This window comes from Mastomys coucha, unplaced genomic scaffold (assembly GCF_008632895.1).
Source record: "Mastomys coucha isolate ucsf_1 unplaced genomic scaffold, UCSF_Mcou_1 pScaffold15, whole genome shotgun sequence".
NCBI lineage: Eukaryota > Metazoa > Chordata > Mammalia > Rodentia > Muridae > Mastomys > Mastomys coucha.
In genome coordinates, this window is record NW_022196897.1 from 69,621,334 (window position 1) to 69,635,379 (window position 14,046).

General features: G+C 38.1%; 1 protein-coding gene across 3 annotated transcripts in view; it reads left to right on the top strand.

The window, feature by feature from the left end:
- Window positions 1-12,590: 12,590 nt before the first annotated feature.
- Fsip2 (fibrous sheath interacting protein 2) overlaps window positions 12,591-14,046 on the top strand; it is a 73,860-nt gene continuing 72,404 nt past the window's right edge. For all 3 annotated transcript variants that reach the window (XM_031370805.1, XM_031370804.1, XM_031370807.1), the window contains exons 1-2: window positions 12,591-12,819; window positions 13,079-13,204. In XM_031370805.1, coding sequence (XP_031226665.1) covers window positions 12,721-12,819; window positions 13,079-13,204 — 225 coding nt within the window. In that variant the 5' untranslated portion in view covers window positions 12,591-12,720. The remainder of the gene's footprint in view (window positions 12,820-13,078; window positions 13,205-14,046) is intronic.

Genomic DNA, 14,046 nt, shown 5'->3' on the forward strand with positions numbered 1-14,046 from the left:
TTTTCTATTCTATGTAATTTTCATATGTAATTTGGATTAATTTTATGCTCAAAATTCAATCAGAAAATAAGAAAATATAATATAGAATGATATTCTAAAAACATGTAACTAAATTAAAATGCAAGTAAATAAAACAGAAAATATATTTCAAAGTCACAGGAGAAAATTTTTTTCTTAATTCTTTCTGTTTTATTTATTTAGTATCTGAAGTCCTGAGAGTCAAAGACACAGCCTATCAGGAGACCAGTTTTTCTTGATTTAGGAGTTGGACAGAGGACTGATAACTATCCACACTAAGATGTACTTAGGAAGAGATTTTAAGCCAAATCAGATTGAAATGCAACCCAACAGAAATGGAAGGAAAAAAATATTCTTATTGTAGGGTTATTGGGTCCCGAGTCTGATCTGCAGCAGGACATGGCCACTCAGGGAGGCAGGATGCAGGAAGTTGACTGCCGCTTATCCCACACTGTTACAGGTTGGATGTTGGGCTAGAGGGAAGCCCCAGACACCACTCGGGTTTAAAAGACGAGTCTAAGGCACAGGACAGCCAGAGCTGATTTGAGGATCCCCAAGGCAATCTGGTTCTCAGACTCTCTGGACATCCAAGTGAGACGGGATGAGCTGGGAACAGAGTGGGGACCCATGGGCTGGATCTAGCCTGGGGTGTGGAAGAGGAGAGTGAAAGTGGGTGCTCCAGCTGGTCCCATGGGGAGAGTCTTTGGCTTGAACTTGGGCTTGGTAGTGGTTGTGGCTGGGAGCACAGAGTTTAGACGGTGGATCTGTAGGCAAAGGCCTTCTCCATGGCTCTTCATAGCAGATCCCGATGAAAATAGACTGTCCATTGTTTTAAGGTATTTATTGTCATGGAGGAAAGAGGATGAGTAAAATCATACCCACTTCTCAGGGTGGGCCTGAGGTTAAATACCTTTTGCAGGGAGGAATGTCTGGGAAGAAAGTTTATTGGCTAAACCCTCCAGCCCTTTAGGTACCTCTGGAGATCTGTCTTGAGCCTATGTGACTACAGGTCACATCCTCTACATGTGGAGGGGCTTGGGGCATTGCATTTATGTGACTGATGGCCACAAATCTATGGGGGAACTGAGGCTAGTGACAGTGGCCTGATACCCAGGAACAGGCGAAATTCCTACTATCCCTTTAGGATCTCCAGGATTTCTAGCCTTAGCTCAACTGGGAACCAGGCTACCTTTCATGGTCCTACAGCATCATAGGTGCTTGGAGTCCATAGTACAGGTAAAGAGATATGTTGTTAGAAAAACGACAAAGGGACACAATGCAACGTGTTTATGTATATGTGTGAGGACTGTAACCCATAGAATGTAGAAGCATGTTTCACATATTGTTATAATTTGTCTGTGCATGACTTAGAAAATATGGTGGTTTAAATATTGTCACCATACGTGGGGCAGTAAATTGTACCACCAGATAGAAAAATTGTTAAGATCAAACAGATTAAGGAACCCCAACAATTCTCCTAATTGAGAATGGTAAGCATTTAAATCTACTCCCAACCAGTTTCATGTCCTGGAGTATGTGACCATGACACCCCACTAAGAGGACCATGACAACTGATCAGTTAGCATAGAAACCCAAAGCTCCTCATGCTAATGAAGTATATGGTTAGGCTGCAAGCATTTAGGCAATAAGCTTCCCTTCCAGAGCATTCTTTCTTACAAAAGGTATTTAATCTCTGGTTCACCCAGAGTAAGTTCTATGCACCCTAATCTGCTATGAATAAACAGTTTGGACAAGCAGGGACTGTCTTCATCATGGACTGTCCAAGTCAGGGTCAGGTTTCCATCATACAGAGACACACCTAAGTCTCACACAGGAGGCCCCTCCACACTCCTGGTACTCACCCTGAACTAAACTAGATCCTCCCATTCCCACCCCAGGCTTATCTCAGGCCCACAACCTGTTCTCAACTCCTCGTGGTCTTCAGTGGCATCTGGGTTCACAGGGGGGTGGGAGCTCCATTCTCAACTCAATATGGTCCCTAGCTTTGTCTGAGTGCCCAAGGAGTTTGAGGACCACAGCCTCATCTGGAGAAACATGGACTGGGTCCCTTATTTTAGGTTGCCTGTAGTCTCCCTTGAGCAGTCTAGAAAGGAACATAGTGTTTCACCTCCCCAAGTGTCATCTCTGTGGCATTCCGACACCCCAACTGTTAAGAAAAACACAGAACCACACCCATAGGCTCATATATATAAATGCTCAGTCATTAGAGAGTGGCACTATTCCAAAAGAATTGTCTTAGGGTTTTACTGTTGTGAACAGACACCATGACCAAAGCAACTCTTCTAAGGACAACATTTAATTGGTGCTGGCATACAGATTCAGAGGTTCAGTCCATTATTATCAACACAGAAGCATGGTAATGTCCAGGCAGTCATGGTGCAGGAAGAGCTGACAGTTCTACATTTTCATCTAAAGGGCACTAGGAAGAGACAGGCTTGTAGGAAGCTAGGATGAGGTTCTTAAAGCCTACACCTACAGTGACATACTTTCTCCAACAGACAAGGCCACACATACTCTAACAAGGCCACACTGCCTAATAGTGCCACTCCCTGAGTCAAGTATATTCAAACCACCACAAAGATTAAGAGGTGTGGCCTTGTTAGAAGAGGTGTGTCACTTGAGGGTTAAAAAGCCTACACCAGGTCCAGTCATTTTCTCTCTCTGCCTACAAATCAGGATATAGCTCTTAGCACCTGTCTGCATGATACAATTCTCCCTACCATGATGATAATACACTAAAATTCTGAAGCTGAAAGCTAGCCCCAATTAAATGCTTTTTCTTATAAGTGTCACTTGCATCATTATTTCTTTCACAGCAATAGAAAACTGACTAAGACAGAGGTTGGTACCAGAAGCTCTGACAAGCCTGGCCATGCTGCTTATTCATAGAACATGGATATTGGGACTTTAGATTAGTAAAATAGTTGAACAATTTAAGTGGAGCTGAATGGGACATACTTATAAGAACATGGAAGACAGTAGTATTGAGAGCAGTGTAGATCATGATGGCCTAGCTCAAGAATTTTCAGAGCAGAATAGTGGTAACTGGCCTTAGAGACCATTGTTGTGATATTTTTGCCAAGAATGTAGCAGCTTTCTGGATGGTCCAAAAAGTCTACCTACCTAAGACTAAACTGAAGAGTTTTGATTAATGGCATTGGCAAAAGAGATTTCAAATAGCCTAGTATTGAGTCTGTTGTGTGGTTATCAGTGGTTGCCCTTATGCAGATCTAAAATAGAAAAGAGCAAGCTGAGTAAGAAAAAATATAAAACATACAGTTTGGGGAGAAAAGGAGTACCAGGAAGTTTAATGAAGCTAAGTCCAATGCTCAAAGGAGATAAAACATTTAAATAAAAATCCTGATTCTGAATGGACTAAGGGGAATGGTAACCTCAGGGCAGCTCAACATCCAACTTCTGAAAGGGAATTAAAGAAAGCTTAAGAACTGAACGGAAACTATCAACAACAGTAAGCGAATGTATTGTGAAAGAAGTAGGAAAGGAGGCCATGTTCCCCTAGCAAGCAGCAGAACTCTTGTATTATAGTCAAGGATGCAGTAAAGGTGTTGTTAATTCTCCCTCTGTGGCTAAGGAAAGCCACTGAGGCCAGGTACATATAAGGAGTGTCTCTGCATGGAGGCTCAAAGAAGCCATTACCTGAAGCTGTGAAGGGAAAGCCTGGATTTTCTTGGATACCCCAAGATTTTGGAAATGAGCTTAAGAAGCATGCAGACCTGGTGTGAAAACACCCCCAAGGGAGAAAAGTATGTTGCAGCCAAAAATGCTGAAAGGTATTGGAGATCTGAAGAATGCTTTGACTTCAGACCTGTAGATATGAACTTTGGAGTTTGCCCTGCTGGTTTTTAGTCTTTCTTTGCTCCAGTATTTCCCCACTAAGCTACCTTTTCTTCCTTTTGGAATACTAATATGTATCTTCTGCTACTTGTATGTTGGAAGTATGTGATCAGCTTTTTAAATTTGATTTTACAGGTGGATACAGTTGAAAAATTGCCATGAGAATTGGAGTAGATTTTGAACTTTGTACTTTTAAGCAGCTTTGAGACAAATAGACTATGGAGAACTTTTGAAGTTGGACTAAATGCATTTTATGGCTACAGACCTTTGGGGGCCAGGTAGTGGAATGTGGTGGCTTAAACATCACATATTTGAATGCTTAGTCATCAGGGCGTGGCACTACTTTAGAAGGATTAGGAAGTGCAGCCTTGTTGAGGTGGAGTGGTCTTTCTGAGGAAGTGTGTCACTGGGGGCAGGGGAGGGGCAGTTAAACTCAGAAGCCCAAGCCAGGCCCACTGCCTCACTGTTTCTTCCTGGTACCTACAGATGCAGATGAAGAGCTCTCAGCTCCTTCTCCAGTACCATATCAACCAGCATGCAGTCATGATCCCTACCACAGTGATAATGGACCAAGCCTCTAAAACTGTATTCAGGCTTCAAATAAAGACTTTCTTTTATGAGAGTTGTCATGTTCATGGAGTCTCCTCTCAGCAATAGAGCACTGACTAAGATAGCAAACAAACAAAACTGTACGGAATCAGGGTTTTGTTTTTGTTTTTTTTGTTTTTGTTTTTGTTTTTGTAGTTTGCTACTCCTGTGAGACGTACAGATGCAAAAGAGGTAGCTATGCACCTGGGGAAATGTGCCAAGTAGCCAGAAAGATTTTGAACTGAAGGAATGAGTACATGCCACAGATACAACCACCTGAGAAATAAACAGAGCTAGAAAGAAAAATTAAAATGAAGCAAAAAGACAAAGAATATTTACAGAAATGAAAAACTAATACTTTCATGTGTAGGTAAGCAAAGCTAGTATTTTGATAGATGTTACAAGTAGTAGATGCAAATATTAATGCCAGTTGGAAGAAAGGAAAAAATTGTTGGAAAAAAATTATAGAGAGAAAAACCTCACAAAAGAAAATGATTTTCAAAGGATGACAATAAATTTGAATCAGGGCTATGAAATGACAACTTGAGGTTTTTAATTTCTGCCTTGTCTTCTCACTGAAAGACTGCCATTCTTTATCATGACAACATGCTCTCTGCTACAAATGCCACTTTATAAATTTTATTTTATTTTATTTTTTTATAAGTTTCTTTTAAAGATTTATTTATTTATTATGTGTAAGTACACTGTAGCTATCTTCAGATATCCCAGAAGAGGGCATCAGATCTCATTACGGATGGCTGTGAGCCACCATGTGGTTGCTGCGATTTGAACTCACGACCTTCAGTAGAGCAGTCGGCGCTCTTAACCACTGAACCATCTCTCCAGTCCCCATAAATTTTATTATTAACAAAATTTAGGTGTTCAATGCTTATCTAATTAGACTATCAAATATATCTGTTTTACAAATTTAAATTACTTGATGCTTCAATAATATAGGAAATATATACCTACAATTTTGCTATATTTCTTATTGTCTTGAACTCACATGAGTAAGTTAAATTCATTTAAGTAGTAATCTGTATTATAGTTGTTTCTGTGACAATAGTCCATTTATGTAACTTTGTTGCTTTTGTTACATACTTACAATAAATTTTAGTTCTTTAAAATGTTGGATTAGCCAAGGCAATCTTGAGGAAAAAAGAAGACAGCGGGAAACATTGTAGCATGTAACCAGCAGGCAAAATGGTATGGAACAGACATAAGAACATGATAGACAAAGAGAATATAAAGGAGACCATAGAAATAAATCCATTCATCCACAGTCAATTAATTCTTGACAAGTTGCTAAAGTCATTGTGCTACCCTTACGTATTTTATGAAATAGGATCACTATAAATATTGTGTAACATTAACATTTTTAATGTCAGAATGCTGTCAATTAGAAAATGTGTCCTTATTAATCATCAATTTCATATATGAAGTAGGAATTTAAATGATCGGTGTCTGAATGTCTTCACAAAAATAATGAGACTTTGAAATTTCCTCCACAAGAGTAACAGCATTCTTAATAGAAATGGAAACATTCTCTCTCAAGTTATTTTGATAAAATTGGAGAAAACTGACAGAAAGTCTGGTTTATTTGAGTACAGATTCAGTGAAAAAAAAGTTAAGAGCATTCAAGAAACTTGAGTATTCATTTGAATTATTTTGGTCACAGAAAATATAATATATTAAAATTAATGCACTAATGCTTGCTTCCATAGATAGAAGATAAAATGCTAATAAAATGAGAGCAAGAAGTGACATGTACTAAGTCACGTCTGTTAACAATTGCACAGAATCTTCTTGCATATTATTTAAAATAAGTGCTATAATATTTTAAAATAGGTTTTATAGTTGCTATCTTTCATAAATTGAGATTCTGGTGTTTAGTATCCATATGGTTAAAAATTAGGTTAAGAATAGGCTCTGATGTTTAAATACTTAGTTTCTCTGACAAAGATACCTACCATCTAGGTCAACAATTGAAAACTACATGACTAAGAGAGGAATTTGAGTCCCTGATGCCACACTTGAAGCTTCTCTGTGATGATAATAGACTCTCCTCCCTCTGGAACTGTAAAACTAAATAATTCAACTCTTCCTTTTATAAGTTGCCTTGGTCATGGTGTTTTATCACAGAAATAGAAAAGTAAATAAAACGTGATATAAATTTACAACTATAAATATAATGCCCTACTAGATTTTGCTTTGTTTTATTGTTTGTTTTTAGTGTAACAAAGAAAACTTGTTTTACTAAGATAACATTCAAGAGCTCAAAAGTATGACAAATATTCCTTTCCTAATCTGTACCACTGCCCAATCTATTATGTATTGAGATAACTCTAAGGCTTACATTTTCAAGGCATACATGATCCGTGAACCTTATTTATTATAAAGATTTACTAGTAATTTCAAATGTATACACAATTAATAACACAGGCTAATCAGATTTAGGATTTATCTGTTTTTACTTTAGTCCTGTCTTATATAAATGCCTTCCTATAAGGTATAAGCTAAGAGTCACTAAGAAAAGGTTCACATTACAACAGAAGTTAGGGAGTAATTGCAGCAGCATAAAAATTATTTGGCCAAGAAAACTGCATTATACTACACAACATTGTCAAAAGATGAATGACAGTCCTAAGGAGACACACTAGGTTGCCTTTTTGTTTTGTTAACATTTAACCTTTATTTTTATGTATGTTTTGCCTACATGTGTGTCTGGATGCCATGAGGGTGTAGTGCCCCTAGAGGCCCAAGAAGGTATTAATTGCTCTAGAACTAGACTTAACAAATGTTTGTAAGCTTCTGTGTACACGCTACAAATTGAACCCAAGTCCTCTGGAGAAGCAACCAGTATTCATAACCGCTGAGCCATCTCTCTGCAACATTGATAGTTAAGCCAGAGACACCCTGCTCAGAGTACTCCATACGCAATGAGTCATTCCAGGGAAATGTTTTCATTTTATCTGGGGAGAGGTCAGTTATTTACATTTATTCTACCTAGTAGGATTTTACGAATCACTACCTTCTTCTCCCTTGGGAACACTTACCACTTTTACTCTTAAATGAAAGGGAAATAGATTTAACATCATCTGCTTTGTAAAGATCCCATGAAATAATTCAGGCAAGGAACTTAACCCCGTGCTCGCCAAATTTAAAAATACAGTTAAAAATTATGAGCATGCTGTTGTGATGCAAGCCTGGAATGCCAGCCACTCGGGAAGCTGAGGCAGGAGAACTGCACCCACAAGACCGGCTTAGGTGGAAGTTAGTGGGTCCAGGAAAGACTGTAACTTAGAGAAAGCCCGCCACAAATGAAAACTACAGATAGCAATAATTATAACCATCATCAGCCTTCCTCTATTCAGCCATGACATAGGTAAAATTCGGTCATATTTAATGTAGGATCACATAAAGTTGTCGCTATCTTTCACTCATTTTTGGTTTAATCACTAAACAGAAAACATCTGTTCTCTTTTTAAAAGATACTAACTGTAAATAATTGTCCCTATACCACAAAAAGTGAAAGGTTGAAAAAAGTAAAGTAGGAAGTAACAATTTAATATTGATAAGTTTAAAACATGATACTGATGATCATTACTAGTTTTCTGATACAGACCACTGAAGCATAAAGCAAAGTTTTCTAACCCATCTCTGTAGCAGAGTAAACTCATAGAGTTACTTTAAAATTTTTAAAGAAAATTTTGTTTAAGTATCTGAGCTTCAAATCAAACTTATGAAAATTAGCTGGCTAATTGTTTCTGTTATTACAAAAAGAAAAAACACTTGAGACAATTAGTTAAAGTACAGTTAAACAGTTCTCCACTGTAAGAACTGTTTCATAAGAGATAATCGTCCCATAATTAAATTCACATCAACACAGTGTTCAGGATTTGAAGAATATCTACAGCATAACAACTTCAATTTTAAATAACAACAGATCTAAAACAGCTGTAGAACATACTTGAAATGTAGCACCTGTGTGACGTGGGCATACGGAATATTTAGCCTTCAAAGGACACATTTTCTCTGAACTTTCTTAAGGAGAAATTTTGTATCTGTAAAATCATACACACACACACACCAAAAAAAAACCCAAAACCAAAAAAACCAAACAAACAAAAACAAAAAACAAACAAAAACATAAAACAAACAAACAAAAAAATCCACCTGATGCTTCTAAGGTCCTTTAATAGAAATCTTTTAATAGTTCCTAACTTTAATAATGTTCACTGAATGAGCCAGGACAAAAAATAAATCAATAAGAAGATTATACCATGCATAGCAGAGTAGCATACGCCTATAATCCCAGTCCAGAGACTGATGCTAGATTGTGAGTTTCACAGCCTGGGCAACATAGCTAGACCCTTTCTCAAGTGCACAGATATACACAAACAAGAGCATAACTTTATGAGTTATTACCTTTTTATCATGACATTTTTGCAGAGTTTTCAAAAATAGAGGCAGTATTTATAATTGAGCTAACATTCTTTATGTTGAGAGTGAGAGAAAAGAAAGAACCAAAGATAAACTAAATACAAATGAAGCAACCTGAGGGTGTATACTGTACTTATGCTAAGAAATGAAAATGAGTTAGAATAATTATTGACTCTTCCATGTGCACTATGAAGCAAAACCCATCAATGTCCTGCTTGTAGCTACCTAGTTAGGGTTTCCATCGCAGTGATAAAGCATCATGATCTAATGCAACCTAAAGAGGAGAGGAGTTGTTTGGCTTATGTATCCTGAGCCACAGTTCATTGAAGAAAGCCAAGGCAGAAATGCCAAAAGGGAGGAACCTGGAGACAGAAGCTGTGCAAAGGTCCTGTTTCCTGGCTTGCTCTCCAAGACAAGTCTTATCTTTTATACATTCTAAGACCACCTGTGGAAGGGTGGCACTGTCCTCAATGGCGTGGATCATTCCACAGCAATTACTAATTTAAAAGTATGTACCACAGGCTTGCTCACAGGCCAATCTGGTGGGGCAAATTTTCTCATTTGATGTTTCCTTCTTTCCAATAACTCTAGTGTGTGCCAAGTTGACATAAAACTAGGCATCGCATAGGGATTATATCTAAAGTAACATGATTGAGAAGAATTTTCAACAAGGAAATTGGAAAGGGTATGACAAACATAGAGACGTACTGTATAACAGAGTGAATAGTTTATAGATGACAAGGTATTCTGTATAGCAAATCCTCAGCAAGAAGAGAGTAGAAAGAGTTTCTTCATTTTCTTTGGCTTTGTATTTGTTTTGTTTATTTCTTACAGAATGTCTCCAAAGATTCATCTTATTCTCAACTTTATTTTATGTGAAGCCACACTAAAGATAAAGCTTTTCTCAGACTGCTCACTAATTGGGTGAAAATATTAGCAACAATATAAAACCAAGCCATAACTGATAAGGAGCTACGTTAAATAGCACTGTGATCCCCTGCAATGTTAATATACACAGCCAGCTGGCAGGAGATGATAAGAATGTAGTAATATTTTAATTGGCACTTGTTCTGAGCACATGCATTAAAATGGTTACAATAACAACTACATGAATCAGTGACAATTATTCCATGTTAACAAAAAACAAATTTCCTTTAATTTAGTATTATGAAGATTAAAAAGTAAGGAAATTACAAAACCACAATTAGAGGCACTTTACTTAACTGTGTTAAAATGAATGTTTATTCTTTGAAAAGCACCACCTTATTTCTGCTGTAGTCATACATAGTATGATGTGGTTTTTAAAGAATAAGAGCAACGAAAGCCTCCTGAACTAAATGCTCACTCCACTTTAATAAAAAGAAACTTAAACTTAAATAATTGGAGAGTTAGCATGAGCCTCTGCTCTGCTAAAATTGATTTGAGTTACAACTTTAAACACTATTATATTTTTGTGTTTAATTTTTTCATCTAATTTGATCCTATATTGCCTTCCCAACATCCTCCAAATCCCCCTGATCTTCCTACCCTCTCCACGTTATGTTCTTTCTCTCAAAAGAAAATTTTTAAAAAATGCACAAAAACAAAGATCAAAACACTCAATGGGCCAATAAGACAAAAAAATTTCAAAATAAAACAAAAGTCTAAAAACCAAACCAAACACTATGGCATTCATTTTGAGTTGACCTACTACGCTTGAGCGTGGAGGTATGAGGCCTCCCTGGAGTGTGATTGATATAGACCTCTCAGTGCTGAGACTCTGTCTGCCTTAAATTCGAACAGTCTTGTATGTACATGCTTGGCACATTTTTGAGTTCATATGTCTATCAGTCATTGAGTCTGGAAGATACTGTGTCTTAGAGTCGTTCAACCCCTCTGGCTCTTATAACCTTTTCACTTCTCTTCAAACAGACCCCTAAGCTGTCAAAAGGACACTTGATGTACATATGCCATTAAACACTGAGTGATCCAAAATCTGTCACTCTCTGTCCATTGTCCACTTGTGGGTTTCTATGTGATCATCTACTGTAAGAAGAAGCTTCTCTGAGGAGAGTCGAATAAGGTCAGTGGATCTATGGATTATCAATATATCTTTAGAAGTCATTTTACTGCCGTGTTCTTTTAGCAGAATAATATTGTAGGCTGTTACCTACTGCCCATGCCATACTGAGCCCCAGGTTTTTGGCCACTTTAGCAGTTTCAGGTGTGGGTTTTATCACGTGGAATAAGTCTTACAACCACTAAAAGTGGTTAGTTACTCCCATAATTTTTGTACCACTATTGAACCAGTATATCTTACAGACAAGTTGCTGCTGTGGATAGCAGAACATTATCCTTCTCCTAAGTGTGTAAAGTGCCTTCCTGAACCACAGAACCTGGTCAGTAGGAAGGCAGTTTCTAGTTAGGTACTGGATCTATTTCTACATGTTCAATGACATAGGTAATGTAACCAGCAGTAGGGCCTTACCATCAGGTTATCAAAAGCAGCCCACAGTTTTGACAATAGTGTGTGGTATGTGGAAGTTTCCACAAGATCCTCATGGCCAATGATTTTACAGAATGTAGCCTATTTTTGGCACTGGAATTTTACTTGTTTACTTTACTGGAAGTATTTACTGGAAGTTAGCATAAAATGCCATTAGGGTATTACCTCCCCTTAAGCTATTATAATTAATTGTGAAAGTAATTGCATTTCACTCAATCTCTGGATCCTTCTTATACAAGTATTCAGTTAAAGGATACCCAATAGGAACTTCTATTGTCACATTTGGAAGGATGTTGGTTTTTGAGATTATCATATCTTAATCTTTGCAAATGAAAAGGTAGCTCATTGATGAGGTGCTTATAAATTTATAGAAGAATTTAATATGTGGAGATAGTTGTTTTAAATGGACCAGAAAGAGTGGCAATGGATCAAGAAACCCAAGTCTCAAAAACTGATACACATATGAACTCAAAAATGTGCCAAGCATGTACAAGACCTGCACAAGTTTAAGCCAGATGTGGTCTCAGTGCTGAGGCTGCTGTATCAACCACACTCCAGGAACCTTTGAAACAACGTCCTAGTCCTTGACCAATCAGATCACTGCCTAGTACCTACTATTGGATGTAGCTGCTCAGAGATAACTCCCGTATTTTATAGCTGTGCTCCACCCTGCTCAGTCATGGCTGACTCAAAGCTGAGAATTTTACAAATTTGGGTTGGGTGGTTATCAACAGGGAGAAGTAAGGTAAAATAGAGGATACAGGAAGAGCAGAAGAGATACTAAAGGAAACGGGAAGTCCAGAGGAGGGAGGAGTCAGAAGGAGCAGGATTCTTTGTGGGATGTGGACCTGACATGGAACGACTTAAGGGCTTGGGTATGAGGTGGTACAAAGTATTCACTGGAGAATATGGATGAATAGACAGGCCTCTGGCCCTCAGTGTGCAGGGAAGCACTGTAGATTTTTAATGAAGGAGATATTAACTATCTTGACTCTCTTATCTCATCCCTTTACCAAACAAAATTCATTTTATTTTATTTTATTTTATCTTTTTTTTTTTCTTTTTGGTTTGGATTGTCTGAGGGAGGAGGGTTTCCAAGAGAACCAGACTTTCGATTGAGGTCGTCATAGTCTGAGTCTCTTGGCCGAATTTCCCAATCTGAGGCCCTCTGTCTCCTACGCAACCTCCACTGTTCCATGTGGAACGTAAGCTCGTGGGGCCTCAGGGGGCTAGCACCGGTCATTCGGAACTGAGGGACCAAGGCGAAGGGAGCCAGGAAACGTCCAGGGAGGACTTGAGCCCAGGCTGCTATGGAGCTGTACCTGAGCACCTGCTCCAAGACCGCCAATGTGGCCGCCAACAAGGCAGCCTCCAGTACCATGGCTGAGGACAGTCAGCATTGTGGAGATGTGAGTGAAGTGGCCTCAGGGTAGTGTGGATGTCCAGGCCTCTGGACATTATGGGACTGGGAGCAGTAATCGCCTCGCCAGCTCTTGTATTGCTATAGCAGGGAGCCTTAGGCTGGCTGGAGAGAGGGACTGTGAAAGAATGAGTCCCTTCGGACCTTATCCGTTGATTCTTGGGTTTATATCCTTGTTGTGTGAGGATTTGGGTCAAAGCAAAAGACTTACCAAAAGAAAAGACAAATTCTCTGATTTTATTTGATAGGGTGCACAAAAAACCCCAATTCCAGGGGTAGGAGCTGCTCAGCTCCTAGATCTTCCTCTTGGGGTCAAGCTGCCTATGATCCCAGGAACTGATACTGTATATTTCACTACGAATATCAGTGAAAAGGTAAGGCAACTTCTTATAATTATGTTAATTATATTTCTATACTCATTTCTCCTTGTGGTTAAAGAATATAGCAGAGTACTTTAGGAGAATGTGTACTAAGAGACATCTTACCACAGGTACTGTTTAGATGATATATAAAGCAATTCCATCGAATATGGTTTTATAGAATCATGATCAAAAGGATTTAGATAGTTGGCCCTGTTTTAATTTGTTACATAGCAATATATTAACATTTAATTATAAGCCCCTTTCATTCCTATGTATTAAGTTTTCTTGTGAATACATTTGATTCAAAGGCTATTACTATTAGCTATTAATTATGGTATTACATTTCTAACCAATACTAACTGGGACTAATCTCTCTATGAATGACTTTTTTGTTGGTTTATTGGTTTGTTTTTCTTTTCCTTTGAGCCAACTGCTATATCATATAATATGATTTTTTAAATAGATTTGAAGAAAATTTTCATCTTTATTATTATAATTCTTTTTTGTTTGTTTTTGTTTTTGTTTTTCAAGACAGGGTTTCTCTGTAAAGCCCTAGCTTTCCTGGAATTCACTCTGTAGACCAGGCTGATCTCAAACTCAGAAATCCACCTGCCTCTGCCTCCCAAGTGCTGGGATTAAAAGCATGTGCCACCCTTCTTATAAATGAGAAAAGCCCCTGTTTATGAGGATAAAGGCCCCCGATCATCTTAGCCCTCTTTCTCTACTATAGCTTCCAAAATGAGCTCTTCCAGGCCATATTCTTGATGCCAAGGGAACGAACAACCACTTTTTTTTAATCCAATTTGTCTCCAAAGTTACTTCAGTTTCTCTTTTCTTCTTTTTCCTCTTCCTCC